Here is a 15,602-nt window from a genome sequence, read left to right on the forward strand (position 1 = left end):
TTGCCTCTGGTTTCCCTTTCCAGAAGGTGTAACCTCCACCATGTTCCTTCAACTGACCTTCTCTTGCCCGCTGGGTCTCGCTTAGGGCAGCGCTATCAATGTCAAAACATTTGAGTTGCCGGGCAACTATGGCGGTGCCACATTCCTGCCTGTTGCTGTTAGGATGAATTCAGCTCCAACACTCGAAGCTTGACACTATCCAGAACAAAGCAGCCTACTTGATTAGTACCCTATCCACTCCCGCCACCACCAACACAGCTTGTAGCATCAAGATGGACTACAGCACCTCCCAAACCCACAACCTCTACCACCTAGGACTAGGGCAGCAGGCATATGGGAACAGCACCTGCACGTTCCCCTCCAAGTCACACACCAGCCCGACTTGGAAATATATTACTGTTCCTTCATTGTCGCAGGATCAAAAGCCTGAAACTCCCAGGCTAAGAGCACTGGAGAAGTATCACCACCACATGGACTGCAGCAGTTCAAGGTAGCGGCACACCACCACCTGAAGGGCAATACATGGCGGCCTGGCTAGTGATGCCCATATCCATTAATGAATATAAAAATGAACAAAATTTGACACTAAGCTATATAATGAAAGAGCTAAGTTTTAAGGAACATCTTAAAAAGGAGTTGGAAAAGTTTATTGAGGGAATTCAAATTAGGGAGTGAATAAGTGACTTAAGCACAAACGGTGGAGCAATGAAAATTGGGGTCCACAACAGGGTAGAATTGGATATCTTAAAAGGTTGTAGGGCTAAAGGGTGAAGATATGGGTCAGAGGAGGCCGTGGAGGGATTTTAAAGCAAGAATCTTAAAATTGGGACATTAGCAGGTATCACAGATCTGGCAGACAGTTAACGTTTCAGATCGATGACCCTTCGTCTGAACTGATTGATCTACAGTTGGAACTATTGCCCTGAAACGTTAACTCTCCAGATGCTGCATGACTGTGATTTCTAGCATTTTCTGCTAAATCTTTTATTCCTGATTTCTTTACCTTCCACCTTGTCTTCTAATACCTTTCTGGTTTATCATTGCAAGTTCCATCCCACGTAACCCTCAGTGGCAGCCAAATTATTGGCAAAATTTCTGAGGGAAAGTATTAATCTTCATTTAGAAATGCAGATTAAGGAAATCAGCATGGATTTATTAAGGGAAGGTCATGTCTGACTAACTTGATTGAATTTTTCTTTTGCAGAGTTAACAAGGCTCCTATTTCTTATGTATCCCTCCTCTTAAGCAACCGTTTTCTCCCGTTGTGCATCTTGGACATGTTAAAGGAATTAATTACATAAATGCAACTAGTTGTTCCTGAATTCCTACAATGCACCTGCCTCAGTCCTTGTATATCAAGTTTGCTGAGATCAATGTCAATATGGTTCCATACAACTCCAGCATGTGATATGGTTTCCACTGTATGACCTGCACTATTCTGATTTCTACATGGTTGGTGCCATTAGATCTCAACCCAGACAAGTTATAATTTCTAACATGGTGCTGTGAAGGAGACGAGATTTACCATGAGAAGGGTGTTCCTGCATCCAGAAATTCAGAATAATTGCAATCACCTTCACAAGAACTCTTATTTCTCAACTCAGTTGAAAGAGATGGAACAAAAGGCACAAGTGGTTTCCAATAGCTTTATTATATGTACAGAAGTTGCTGCAAAATTAGTAAAATCTAATCCCGTGCCATGAGCTTTTGCTTCTTCAGCTTCTTCTGGGAAACCTAAAAAATAAAATTGGTAAAAGTTAAGAGCTTATTTTACTCTGAAGCAGTCCATTCTGCACAAATGGGATGTATATTCTGAACATCCAAAGATTTGAAATTTTACAACAGTGTAAAATTGTGCTTTGTAGGTTGTGGAGCTGAATGCAGTTGCTCAGATTATAATCAGTTTGTTTTCATGGTTAATATCCAAAAGGTGTCCTAAGATGGTCATCACTGCAACTACAAATAACAGCAACCACAGTATGGGACATTGGTCATACACTATTTACAACCAACATCCAATTTGAAACCTAGAAGCAGATACGTTAAGGTTGGTACGGTTTTAAAAATAAGTAATTTTGACATGAACCCAATTATCTTGTTAATCAGTGGGAGGAAACAAGAAATCACCTTTTTCTTCTGAACAACTTCCTCCTCTGGTTTCGGGACAATCTGTTCCTTTTCAGTGAGGATCATCTCTATGTGGCATGGGGAGCTCATGTACGGGTTGATACGTCCATGGGCACGGTAGGTCCGTCGGCGCATCTTTGGAGCCTTGTTCACTTGAATGTGCTCAATCACTAGGGAATCAACATCCAGACCCTAAAAACAAAAATCACAATTACTCTAAATAATGGAATCACTTAAAAAAACAACACATTGTGCTCATTCTAGTGGACTTAAAATTCCAAATCAGCTAACACTTATAGTCCAACCTGCTATAAATACATTGCTCGACCCATTTATTCCTATAATCCACAAAACTACAGCAATGGCACAATTCAAGTGTAAATGTATTAATTGTTACTGCAGGAATATTTCACTATATACAAGTCGATAAATATCAGTGCGGTCAGTAACTTTATAAGAGGGCTAACTTGATTGATTTGCATCTTCTAGTTCACAAGTGTAAAGAGCAAGAGACACAGATGCATGGATGTATTTTCAGGCATATAACAGTAAAGGGCATACAAGATTTGCCAGTCTGCATTTAAGTTATCACATCTATTGTAATTAATTGAGCTTTTAAAAAAAGTAAACGGGGGGGGGGGGGGTTTGGAAGTAAAATGTTCAACCTTTATAAAACAAAATAAGGAGACAAGTAGAAAAAAGGTATTGCAGGAAAATGGGTGACAAGCCTTAACCCACATTTAACATATTATGCAGTTTATTTTGCAACTTTGACATGTTTCAGTGACAGCACAGAAGCTTACAAGAAAATCTAGGCTATGGAGGCAGAATTTCTCCAGAATGTTTGACTCCAAATAAATGCACAACCGATTCAGACATAACTACAACTTAGTCAGTTTGTATTTTTGGCCGATTGTTGCTTTGGTCATTCTTGCTTAATCCAGATGTCAAAAATATACTCTTGCATTGCATCTTTACTATAGATACATAAACACTCATTTTGAAAAAAAAAACTAAACCAGTATCAACTTTCCCCTCACCACAACTGCTGTCTACAAACAGTGTTCAAACTGCAAATACTTTCAATCTACATCAATGCCAGTTTTCAAATTGACACCGCAACAAAAGCAAGATTTGCTGGATGGGTGCAGCTGCAACACTAAAGAACCATGACACTATCCATGGAAACTTGTTATTGAGCCATGGCAAAAATGAGAGATTTGACTATAAGCAAGGCAATTATTCAAGATAATAATGCAGATGTGGTCACTCAGAACAATACACTGTTTTCATGTATAATCCAAAGGTGTCCTAAGATGATCATCATCATAACCACAATGCATTTTAAAACCGTCAATGGAACGTTGAAGTGTTCCCCAGGTTACACATCGCAAGATCAATGAGTAACCTAGGAGACCAAGCTGAATGCTTAAACTACAGCTACTATATCAAGTGTTGGCACATGAGCTGTACTAAAGATTCATATTTTCCTTAAAAGCAGTTGATGCACAATATGCACCCGATTTTACAGTACGAATCTCAATACAAAATATAGCCAGAGCAACAGCACAAGGAGCTAAGGCAGAGACCTCTATATTCTTTAAAAGGAAGAGTAGATAACATGTCAAGCAAAGGAACATAAATGGCCAATGAAGGCAGAATATTGGGATTATTTTTGAACAAACCAGTACATGCGGTGGTCTAACTGGCCTCCCTTGTGCTATAATCAACTTGTACAAGGACATAGAAGCAATAACTTCTGCCCAGAAGAGGCAATGAGACATTCTCCAACAACAGACAAGCTGCTGGCCACAGCCCCAGTATAAATCAGAAGGGACAGAGAAAGTTGCCGTGGAAAACTATTTTCCTTCAAAATGGCAGACTACAAGGCACCAACTGGTGAAACCAAGACATGCACTTATCAATGCCACTTACCTTGAGTTCAGCATTGCTCTCTGCATTCTTCAGCATGTGCAGCAGGAACTCTGCGCTCTTTTTAGGCCAACGGCCTTGCGTCCAGCCCCAGGCTTTAGCCTTTACAACAAAATAAAATAAATTCATTCCACATACCACACCTACATAACTGCAAGCTGAAAAATAAATATTTCCCCTTTATGTAGAAACGGGCCACACATCAGCACAAGCTATTCTCAATTCCCAGCAACAATTTAGCTTGGTCCTTTCCTTGGTTTAAAACTAGCAATAACTTTCAATGGAGAATTGAGAAACAGACCACGCAAGTTTGGCTTCAGAAGCTCCCATGGCCCGTGCTTTTAAATTATGTGCCAATTCATTTATGTCTAACCTGATTTTGGCAAGAGTGTTTAATGACCCATTAACTCTAATAAATGAAAAACTCAAGAATTACAGCTGTACTCTGCTCATAGATTATATCTTCATCAGCCTAGGTCTTGGGAAAAATAAATTCAATACTAGATCTTTTCTTCTATAAAATCCAAAATGTGGAAGCTCACAATGTTAACAGCATTGTTTTCATGATTATTCCAAAGATGTCCTAAGATAGTCATCACTGCAACCACATTCTGGGGAAGTTAGAAGTGCAGAACATTGCTTAGGCTTAAAAAAAATAGTACAGAACACTGCAAAAGCTTACTTTAAGCGATATACATGGCAACATATTTATTGTATGCCACTCATTTTGCTATAAACTTCAAACTCACTTGAGCACACCTGCCAACTCCACCATTGTAGCGTCGGAAAGGGACACACTGCCTCTTGATCACAACATCCTTCAGGAACTTGGTTGCTTTGCGAATGTGCATGCCTTTGATGGTCTGGGCAGTCTCACGAGTATTCTAGGACCAGAATATTTTCGTTTACAGATTAAACAAGCTACACTCACCGCACCAGTCACATTGTCTATCTGAATGTGGGTGCTCAGAACATTCTGTATTATTTCATGGTCATTCCAAAGGTGTCCTAAGATTGTCATCACTGCAACCACATTCTGGAGACATGAACACAGCAGTCACTTTCCCTGCTCAATAGTTCAACCTTATTAAAGGAGAATACAAAATGGGACAACAAGCCAAAAGAGAGAGAATACATTCCTTTCCTCCAATTTCCTCTCGCAGCAAGTTGTGAAACTCCCCAAGTATCCAGTATCGCTATGGTATCTCATCCATGGGATTCTTCATTTTGATTGTCAGTAAGTGCCAACAGGAATACAAGAGCAAAATACCGCGGATGCTGCAGTGCCAAAAGGATTACAATCCAAATCCAATCCTGCCCTATGCCATCTTTTGGCAGAGCGAAAGTCATCAAAAGGTTATCATAGGCAGTCCCTTGGAATCAAGGAAGACTTGCTTTCAGTCTTAGCATGAGTTCTTAGGTGGCTGTACAGTCCAATACGAGAACCAGGCTCTGTTATAGGTGGGACAGAAAATTGTTGAAGGGAAGGGTGGGCGGTGAGCCCGGTTTGCCGCACGCTCCTTCCGTTGCCTGCGCTTGATTTCTGCATGCTCTCGGCGAGCTCAGCACCCTCCCAGACGGACCACTTAGGGTGGTCTTTGGCCAGGGATTCCCAGGTGTCAGTGGGGATGTCGCACTTTATCAGGGAAGTTTTGAGAGTGTCCTTGTAACGTTTCCTCTGCCCACCTTTGGCTCGTTTGCTGTGGACGAGTTCCGAGTAAAGCGCTTGCTTTGGGAGTCTCGTGTCTGGCATGTGAACTATGTGGCCAGTGCTTCAATGCTGGGGATATACTCATCTTCCCAAAGCACAGGGTATTTGTAAAGACTCTCTACCCAATGTTCCCCTTGGTATATGGGATGGAGTAGCAAGGCAGTATTTATTGCTCTTTCCAGTTAGGCCAATCAGGTAAAAGGGACTGTAATCACGAGTAGGGTGCAAGTCCAAGCATGGGTCCCTTACCTTGCACAATACAGTGAAACCTGTAAATTACAGATATCCAAGGGACTGGCATCAGCTGTTCTTATTTTTAAAACTGTCACTGCATGCATTGTGGGGGAATTCAAACCCCAAAACTGTCAACAAATGTCTGTTTTTACAGTTTTCACTGGGTTTTGATGTTAGCCCACAAATCATCAGATTAGTTGAATTTAATTACACAATTTACCAGTGAGATTTCAACTCAACTTCTGGGTTGGTAGTACAGTACATTAACCACTAGGCTACCACACCCAAGTAGAGATCAACTGCCCCAGCAAAGACTTTTTGGGGTGCATGGTGTAGTGCATTATACAATCCAACAAACCAATGAACCACCAGGGGAATATTGATACATTCTAGTCCACCCACCCAAAATCACATTGCAAATATTGCCGCATTATCATTGACTCTTTGCAAGCAATTGTATTCTGTTCGCGCTCTCTTTTAGCTCCTTGTAAGAATTTTAATCAGAATAACATTCAAGTGAAACTTACCTTGAAGTGTACTCGCAAGTTGGAACCCCTTGCCTTGCATGCTGTGGAAAATACAACAGCAGGTAAACCAGTTGCATTGCATACTCAATACAAGTTAAAGTTAGGAAGTAAATAATTACTTACATTTAGTGGGGTTCTCGGGGTCTAATGAGTAGCGGACCATTTTCAGAGACCTAGGATGAAGAAAGCCAAAGTAAATTTAAGGCTTGTAAAAAAGGAACGGCAATAATCATGGGCAATTTTAATCTTCAAAGAGATTGGACAAATCAAATTGGCCAAGGTAGCCTTGAGGAAAAGTTCCTTGAACAGTACGTTGCGGAAGGAACCAGGGTGCAGGCTATCTTAGATCTGGTACTGTGTAATGAGACAGGATTAATAAATGATCTCCTAGTATAGAATCCTCTAGAAAAAAAATGATCATAGCATGGTTGTATTTCAAATTCAGTTGGGAGGGCGAGAAAGTTGGATCTCAAACCAGTGGTTAAATAAAGGCGACTACAAAGGTATGAAGCAGAATTGGCTAAAGTGGACTGGGAAAATAGATTAAAGTGTAAGACAGTTAATGACCAGACATTTAAGGAGCCATTTCATAACTCAACAAAATATTCCAATGAGAAGGAAAGACTTTAAGAGAAGGGATAATCATCCGTGGCTAACTAAGGAAATAAAGGATGGTAGGAAATTGAAATCAATGGCATACAAAGTGGACTGAGAAACATTTAAAAACCAGCAAAGAACTGAAAAGAAGAGGGAAGATAGATTATGAAAGCAAACTAACAAGAAATGCAAAAACAGATAGTAAGAGTTTCTACAGGTATAAAAAAAAAGTGTGGCTAAAGTAAATGTTGGTCCCTTGGAGGATGAGACCAGGGAATTAATAATGGGGAACAGGGAAATGACAGAATTTAAACAAATATTTTGTATCAGTCTTCATGGTAGAAGACATTAAAAACATCCCAATAATGCATAATCAAGGGGATGTAGGAACTTAAAACAATCACTGTCACTAATGGGACTAAAGGTGGACAAGTCCCCTGAACCTGATGGCTTGCATCCCAGGGTCTTGAGAAATGGCTGCAGAGATAGTGGATTGGAAAACAGCAAATGTAACACCCCTATTTAAGAAAGGAGGCAGACAGAAAGCTGACCAGTTAGCCTAAAATCTGTTGTTGGGAAAATGGTGGAGTCCATTATTAAAGGAAACAGTAGCAGGACACTTGGAAAAGCATAATTCAGTCAAGCAGAGTCAGCATGGTTTTATGAAAGGGAAATCATGTTTGACAAATTTGCTGGAACTCTGAAGATGTAATGAGCAGGGTAGATAAGGGGGAATACCAGTGGATGTGGTGTATTTGGATTTCCAGAAGACATTCGATAAAAGTGCCACATAAAAGGTTACTGCACAAGATAAAAATTCACAAAGTTGGGGATAATATATTAGCATGGATAGAGGATTGGCTAACAGAAAGTCAGGATAAATGGGCCATTTTCCAGTTGGCAAATAGTAACTAGTGGGGTGCCACATGGATAGGTGCTGGGGCCTCAACTATTTACAATCTATATTAATGACTTGGACGAAGGGACCAAGTGTAATGTAGCCAAGTTTGCTGATGATACAAAGATTGTGAGGACACAAAAAATCTGCAATGGGATATAGATAGGCTAAGTGGGCAGGCAAAAATTTGGCAGATGAAGTATAATGTGAGAAAGCACAAAGAAAAAGAAAAAAACAAATTATTTAAATGAAAAAAAATGACAAAATGCTAGAGGGACCTGGGGATCATTGTGCATGAAACTCTTTTGAGTTTACCTGCAAAAACATAAACATTAAAACCATGCCACCCGACCTGGGTGACACAGCAGACATTTTCAAGGCCCCTTTTTTTTTTAAACTTTATTTTTTTTGGGGCACTAAAATCAAATTTTTCCAGTGCCCCCTATAAAAGGGGAGGGGGACACTAAAAGCACCGGCAATGAAAACAAATTAAACTTTAAAACGTAAAATCAAATTAAAATTTGGTTGCCGGGCGTGATGATGCACTCCAGTCCCTCCGGTGCCCACCTCTCGCGGAAGGCCGCGAGCGTCGTTGTGCATGAAACTCTTTTTGGAGTTCACCTGCAAAACATAAAACATTAAACGGTGCCACCCGACCTGGGTGACACTCCAGACATTTACAAGGCCCTTTCCCCCCCCCCCCCTTGTTTTTTTGTGTTTTTCTTTTTTTGGTTACTAAAATCAAATTTTCCCCAGTGCCCCCTATAAAAGGGAAGGGGGACACTAAAAGCACCGGCAATTAAAACAAATTAAACTTAAAAACGTAAAATCAAATTAAAATTTGGTTGCCGGGCGTGATGATGCACTCCAGTCCCTCCGGTGCCCACCTCTCGCGGAAGGCCGCGAGCGTCGTTGTGCATGAAACACAAACAGTTAGTATGCAGGTACAAGTAATCAGGAAGGCAAATGAATGTTGGCCTTTATTGCAAGGGGGATGGGGTATAAAAGCTGAGAAGTCCTGCTACAACTGTACAGGATATTGGTGAGACCACACCTGGAGTACTGCATACAGTTGTGGTCTCCTTATTTAAGGATGGATATACTTGCACTGGAGGCAGTTCAGAAGGTTCATTTATGAAGAAAGGTTGAGCAGGTTGGGTCTGTACTCATTGGAGTTCAGAAGAATGAGAGGTGATCTTATTGAAACATGCAAGATAATGAGGGGGCTCGACAAGGTGGATGCAGAGAGGATATTTCCACTCATAGGGAATCTAGAATTAGGGGCATAGTTTCAGAATAAGGAGTCACCCATTTAAAACCTGAGACGAGGAGGAATTTCTTCTGAGGTTTGTAAATCTGCAGAATTCTCAGCCCCAGAGAGCTGCAGAGGCTGGTTCATTAAATATATTCAAGGCAGAGATAAGACAGATTTTTGAGCAATAAGGGAGCAAAGGGTTATGGGGAACAGACAGGGAAATGGAGCCGAGTCCATGATCAGATCAACTATGATTTTATTAAATGGAAGAGCAGGTTCAAGGGGCCAAATGGCCTACTCCTATTTCTTGTGTTCTTACATTAAATACATGCTAACCAGTGTTAGGGCAAAGCTTTTGAAAACTAAATGATTAATAGGCCTCAATTTCCCCACTACATTAGAAGTGGAACTTCTGAATTACTGTGTCCATAGATTATGACTTGAAAAGCCAGTTGCCTTGGGGGGGGGGGGGGGGAAGAGAAGGAGTCAGTATCTCCAAGTCTCACACGTGGAAGCTCAGAATAGCATTGTTTTCATGATTATTCCAAAGGTGTCCTAAGATAGTCATCATTGCAGCCACGTGTGCAGAAGTCAAGCTTCAAAGAGGGCCTTTTAGTAAAAGTACAGATCACTGATGAAAACTCCCCAGCGAAAACAGCGGATCACAATATAGACTGAATATCAGAAGGCATTCAAATCGGATTATCTAAAACACATTTGAACCATGAACCACCCGGTTTACCCCAACAGTCCCACGACTCGCCATTTAAAGTACAACATAATAAAAAAAAACGGGCACCGGACGCACCAAGTCCTTCTATGCCGCAGATCTGTGCGATTGAATTCCACCGCGGATCACAGGCAAGAGCTGGCAGTTTGTGCCCCAGGCCAAGGCTCGCCTGCAGCGACAGGCTGATACCGGGAGACCCGCCTGACCGAGCCGCACCCACATATAAACGTGAAACAAAACTCAAATCAAAGATAAAATCGGCAACGTGAAGACTCCTCACTGCGACTCCTACCGGCCCCTCCAGGCCGCCATTTTTTCGTGCACTAGGCCCTGGAGTTTTCACCATCTTCATTTTTCTAGGTAAAAAAAAGACCGACTCGAATAGCAATACTGGGCAAGTGTAGTAGTTTATCGAACCGCGGACCAGTTCTGAGTGAAGCCGGGATATGTCGGGTTCAGATGCCGGAGATTGCCAGCCGATTCCGTGCTCCCCTGACTCCGGCTCCATAACTGACTTACCCTCACCTCCGGCCGCCAACAAGGAAAGAGCGAGCAAAGGCTCGCGGGACCGCAAATCACGCTGCCCATCTCGCGAGATTTCCTTACTCTGGCACCGCCCCTCGCGAGATCTCATAATCGGGACCGTGTGCATTCATCGCTCGGGTCGTTTCGAGAGCACATTGCTCAATGTGTTAATCCAGTGTGGTGTTAGTCAAACATCTAACAATCTCTGCCTTGAATATACTCAACGACTCAGACTTCACAGCCCTTTGTTATAGATGAAATCGGTGCGGTCCCGGCCTGCAAGACCATCAGCAGGCCGGGGCCATTGGAGGGAGCAGTGTGCAGCGGCATACCACTGCAGGGAGCATCGCGTCCTGCTGCAGGAGGGCGAAGGCTGCAAAGCCAGCTCGCTGATTGCAGTGCGGGCAGGCACAGCAGGAGGGGAAAAGCAGCGGCAAGAGGGAAATGACCGGGGCCCAGGAGAGGCGTGAATCTGGGGCCCGGGGCAACACGGGCCAGCCCACACTGTGATATGTGCACGCGCTTGGTCTGTGCAGCAGAGCTGGTCTCCAGAAAGTCTTGGGCAATCCTTGCCACTGGACCAAGATCTAGCTCTGTCAAGCCCGTATGGTGGCTGGTGTGCAACGGCCACCACACGTTAAAAAAATCCATGCACAGACATCTTCCACCCTTCAACATGTAGTTTGGGATCTGGAATATTAGGTCCTTCATTGAAACACCTGTGAACTCATCCCTTTTGGCGTGGAAGTAAGTCATCCAAGCTTCGAGGGACTGCCCATGATGATGACGTTTCTAGAATAATAACAACAACTGGTATTTATATAGCACCTTTAACATAGTAACATATCCCAAGTTGCTTCACAGGTGCGTAATAAGTCAACATTTTTTGACACCGAGCCACATAAGAAGCAGTTAGGGCAGATGCTTGGTTGAAGAGGAAGATTTTAAGGAGAGTCTAAAAGGAGGAAACAGATATAGAGAGGCGTAGAGGTTTAGGAAGCGAATTCCAGAGCTTGGTGCCAAGGTAGCTGAAGGCACGGCCGCCAATGATGGAGCGATTAATATCAGGGATGCTCAAGAGGCCAGAATTGGAGGAGCGCAGATAACTAGAAGGGTGGGGGGGGGGGTTGTGGGGCAGCTTACATTGATAGGGAGGGGCGAGGCCATGGGGGGATTTGAAAACAAGGATGAGAATTTTAAAATCAAGGCGTTGCTTTACCAGGAGCCAATGTAGATCGGCGAGCACGGGTGATGGGTGAACGGGACTTGGTGCGAGTTAGGACACGATTTTTTGGATGACCTCAAGATTACATAGGGTAGAATGTGGGAGGCCGGCAGGAGTGCATTGGAATAGTCAAGTCTAGAAGTAACAAAGGCATGGATGAGGGTTTCAGCAGCAGATGAGCTGAGGCAGGGGCAGAGAGAGTGGAGTTTGCCCCAGTCTCACCAACCGAAAACCAAACAAAAGTGCCTCTTTAAAGGGGCGCAAGTAATAAAGAACTTAATCACAAAACAAAAGGAAACTTCTAAACTTAAATAATATTGTTATTACTATTATCGCCTGCCACAGAAAAATCAATGCCTTGCACTCAAAGACCCAGCTAAGAGAGCCCTATACAGCCAGCGCCCCACTGCCAACCTGGCGATCCTCGATGACCCCGAGACGCAGTGTGCCCACAGCACTTGGTCTGCCCTCCAGGCCACCATAACCAGTGCCTGCGAAGAGACGCTTGGTCACTCAACCAGGAAACATCAGGACTGGTTTCATGAGAATGACCAGGAGATCCAGGAGCTAATAAACCGCAAACGCAGGGCATTTCTGAACCTAAAGCAACAACCCAACTCGGGAGTAGCAAAGCAGCTCTACGCACAGCTGAAGGCTGAGGTCCAACAAAAAAACCACGATCTAAAGAATAGATGGTGGGTGGAGAAAGCACAGGAGATTCAGCACTTGGCCGAGAGCCATGACATGCAAGGATTCTTCACCGTAGTTAAGTCCACCTACAGTCCAAGCACCCAAGGCCCCACCCCACTGCTGGCCAAGAATGGGGAGACACTCATAGAATCATAGAAGTTTACAGCATGGAAGGAGGACATTTCAGCCCATTATGTCCGCACCGGCCAACAAGAGGCTATCCAGCCTAATCCCATTTTCCAGCTCTAGGTCCGTAAACCTGCAGGTTGTGGCATTTCAAGTGCACATCCAAGTACTTTTTAAATGTGGTGAGGGTTTCTGCCTCTACCACCCTTTCAGGCAGTGAGTTCCAGACCCCCACAACCTTCTGCATGAAGAAATTTCCCTTCAAATCCCCTCTAAACCTTCTACCAATTACTTTAAATTTATGCCCCCTCTGGTTGTTGACCCCTCTGCTAAGGGAAATAGGCCCTTCTATCCACTATATCTAGGCCCCTCATAATTTTATACATCTCAATGAGGTCTTCCCTCAGCCTCCTCTGTTCCAAGGAAAACAAACCCAGCCTGTCCAATCTGTCCTCATAGCTTAGATTCTCCACTCGCGGCAACATCCTCATAAATCTCCTCTGTACCCTCTCCAGTGCAATCACGTCCTTCCTGTAATGCGGTGACCAGAACTGCACGCAGTACTCCAGCTGTGGCCTAACCAATGTTTTATACAGTTAAGCATAATCCACCTGCTCTTATATTCTGTGCCTCGGCAAATAAAGGCAAGCATTCCGTACGCCTTCTTAACCACCTTATCTACCTGGCCTGCTACCTTCAGGGATCTGTGGACCTGCACTCCCAGGTCCCTTTGTTCCCCTACACTTCTCAATGTCCTACCATTTAATGTGTATTCCCCTTCCTTGTTAACCCTCCCCAAATGCATTACCTCACACTTCCCTGGATTAAATTCCATTTGCCACTGTCTGCCCACCTGACCAGTTGAGTGATATCTTCCTGCAGTCCGCAGCTTTCTTCTTCATTATCAACCACACAGCCTATATTTGTATCATCTGCAAACTTCTTTGTCATATCCCCTATATTCAAGTCTAGATCATTGATGTATAACCACAAAAAGCAAGGGACCTAGCACTGAGCCCTGCGGAACCTCACTGGAAACATCCTTCCAGTCTCAAAAACACCCATCAATCATTACTCATCAAGGACACCGATGCAAGGCCTTCGGTGCGCCAGCGCAGCCTTCGGTCAACTGAGGAAGAGTGTTCGAAGTCCAAGACCTCAAATCTGGCAAGAAGTTTATGGTCTACAGGACAGTGGTACCCGCCCTCCTATATGGCTCAGAGATGTGGACCATATACAGTAGACACGTCAAATCGTTGGAGAAATACCACGAACGCTGTCTCCGCAAGATCCTGCAAATCCCCTGGGAGGATAGACGCACCGACGTCAGTGTTCTTGATCAGGCCAATATCCCCAGCATCGAATCACTGACCACACTCGACTAGCTCCGTTGGGCAGGCCACATCATGAGCATGCCCGACACAAGACTCCCAAAACAAGTGCTCTACTCAGAACTCCTATATGGCAAGCGATCCACAGGTGGGCAGAGGAAACGTTTCAAGGACACCCTCAGAACCTCCTTGATAAAGTGTAACATCCCCACCAACACCTGGGAGTCTCTGGCCAAAGACCACCCTGAGTGGAGGAAAAGCATCTGGGCGGGCGCTGAGCACCTCGAGTCTCGTCGCCGAGAGCATGCAGAAAACAAGCGTGGGCAGCGGAAGGAGCGTGCGTCAAACCAGACTCTCCACCCACCCTTTCCTTCAATGACTGTCGGTCCCACCTGTGACAGAGACTATAATTCCCGTATTGGACTGTTCAGTCACCTGAGAACTCACTTTCAGAGTGAAAGCAAGTCTTCCTCGATTCCGAGGGACTGCCTATGATGATGATTATCCAGTCACTTCGGTGTCCAATGGTTGCAGAAGGCCTCGAGCGGACAGTGCGTGCTCCCTTTCCAGGGGCACCTGGGCGTAGACAAGACCGCAGAGGTGAGGCAGACAGCCAGAGCGACCACCTCCACTGGCCTCATTCAGGTACTAACATGGTGGTAAAATGCTATTGTAATTGAAGGTGCATTGTTCATTTAAAAATAGGGAAAAAATCTTTTAAATTTTAGCCTGAAAATAACACAGTTGCTGGACAAAAAAAGGCCACGGTCCATCTTGTTCACCTTCTACTATCCTGGTTGTCGCATGATGCAATGCTAATGGAGTTGTTGATTAATCACCGCAATCAATCTATCAATTTATCTACAACAGACCCAGACATGGCGCAAGAGAAAACGCAATGGTGGAGAGCTTTGGTAACCCTAGGTCCTCCCAAGCATTCTACACATACCACAAGTCATGTCTCAAATTACTGTATCACAAAATGTTATTTTCTGAAATAAATTTATCTAATTTGAATGCATGCTAACTGCTTCCACCATCTCCCTAGGGAGCCTGTTCCATAGATTGACCATTCGCTCACTGAAATATTGTTTCCACAGACTCGTTTTGAATTTACAACCACAGGCATGCCCTCCGGTTCTACTGCTCTGGACAAGGTGAAATAGCTTGTCATGGTTTACATTATGTAATCCCTTTTGAATCTTAAAAATAGCAATCATATCACTTCTCAACCTCTTCTAGTGCCTAATTTACATCATCAACAACTTGTATTTATATAGTGCCTTTAACGTAGTAAAACGTCCCAAGGCGCTTCACAGGAGTATTATGAGACAAAAAAGTTGACACCGAGCCATGTAAGAAAAAATTAGGGCAGGTGATCAAAAGCTTGGTCAAAGAGGTAGGTATTAAGGAGTGTCTTAAAGGACGAAAGAGAGGTGAAGAGCTTAGGGCCTAGGCATGGCTACCAATGGTTGAGCGATTATAATCAAGGATGCTCAAGAGGGCAGAATAAGAGGAGCGCAGACATCTTGTGGGGTTGTGGGACTGAAGGAGATTACAGAGATAGGGAGGGACGAGGCCATGGAGGGATTTGAAAGCAAGGATGAAAATTTAGAAATTGAGGCTTTGCTTAACCGGGAGCCAATGTAGGTCAGTGAGCACAGAGGTGATGGGCGAGCGGGACTTGGTGTGAG

General features: G+C 43.7%; 1 protein-coding gene and 5 non-coding genes across 6 annotated transcripts; all 6 read right to left on the reverse strand.

Moving 5' to 3' along the window:
* Positions 1–1,632: 1,632 nt before the first annotated feature.
* Positions 1,633–10,580, reverse strand: rpl17 (ribosomal protein L17). The gene is made up of 7 exons (XM_070867487.1): positions 10,531–10,580; positions 6,655–6,704; positions 6,532–6,572; positions 4,809–4,943; positions 4,063–4,161; positions 2,128–2,319; positions 1,633–1,734 (listed from the first exon to the last, which is right to left on the reverse strand). The coding sequence occupies exons 2-7, from the start codon at positions 6,692–6,694 to the stop codon at positions 1,687–1,689; spliced, it is 555 nt and encodes a 184-aa protein (XP_070723588.1). The 5' UTR covers positions 6,695–6,704; positions 10,531–10,580; the 3' UTR covers positions 1,633–1,686.
* LOC139252845 (small nucleolar RNA SNORD58) lies at positions 1,884–1,956 on the reverse strand. Its single transcript, XR_011591639.1, has one exon. It is a non-coding gene; the product is annotated as a small nucleolar RNA SNORD58 (small nucleolar RNA).
* Positions 3,393–3,459, reverse strand: LOC139252867 (small nucleolar RNA SNORD58). Its single transcript, XR_011591661.1, has one exon. It is a non-coding gene; the product is annotated as a small nucleolar RNA SNORD58 (small nucleolar RNA).
* Positions 4,593–4,663, reverse strand: LOC139252856 (small nucleolar RNA SNORD58). The gene has a single exon (XR_011591650.1). It is a non-coding gene; the product is annotated as a small nucleolar RNA SNORD58 (small nucleolar RNA).
* LOC139252834 (small nucleolar RNA SNORD58) lies at positions 5,021–5,088 on the reverse strand. The gene has a single exon (XR_011591628.1). It is a non-coding gene; the product is annotated as a small nucleolar RNA SNORD58 (small nucleolar RNA).
* LOC139252823 (small nucleolar RNA SNORD58) lies at positions 9,793–9,857 on the reverse strand. The gene has a single exon (XR_011591617.1). It is a non-coding gene; the product is annotated as a small nucleolar RNA SNORD58 (small nucleolar RNA).
* Positions 10,581–15,602: the final 5,022 nt, after the last annotated feature.

Source organism: Pristiophorus japonicus, chromosome 2, assembly GCF_044704955.1.
Source record: "Pristiophorus japonicus isolate sPriJap1 chromosome 2, sPriJap1.hap1, whole genome shotgun sequence".
Lineage (NCBI taxonomy): Eukaryota > Metazoa > Chordata > Chondrichthyes > Pristiophoridae > Pristiophorus > Pristiophorus japonicus.

What these genes read in the sequence shown, in the direction of transcription:
- rpl17 (XM_070867487.1), bottom strand. Translation starts at nt 6,694, where the DNA reads ATGGTCCGCTACTCATTAGACCCCGAGAACCCCACTAAAT. An exon ending in ACTTGCGAGTACACTTCAAG is followed by an intron (nt 4,944 to 6,531) that starts GTAAGTTTCACT and finishes TTCTGGTCCTAG; the next exon opens with AATACTCGTGAGACTGCCCA. An exon ending in AAGTTGTTCAGAAGAAAAAG is followed by an intron (nt 1,735 to 2,127) that starts GTGATTTCTTGT and finishes TTTATTTTTTAG; the next exon opens with GTTTCCCAGAAGAAGCTGAA.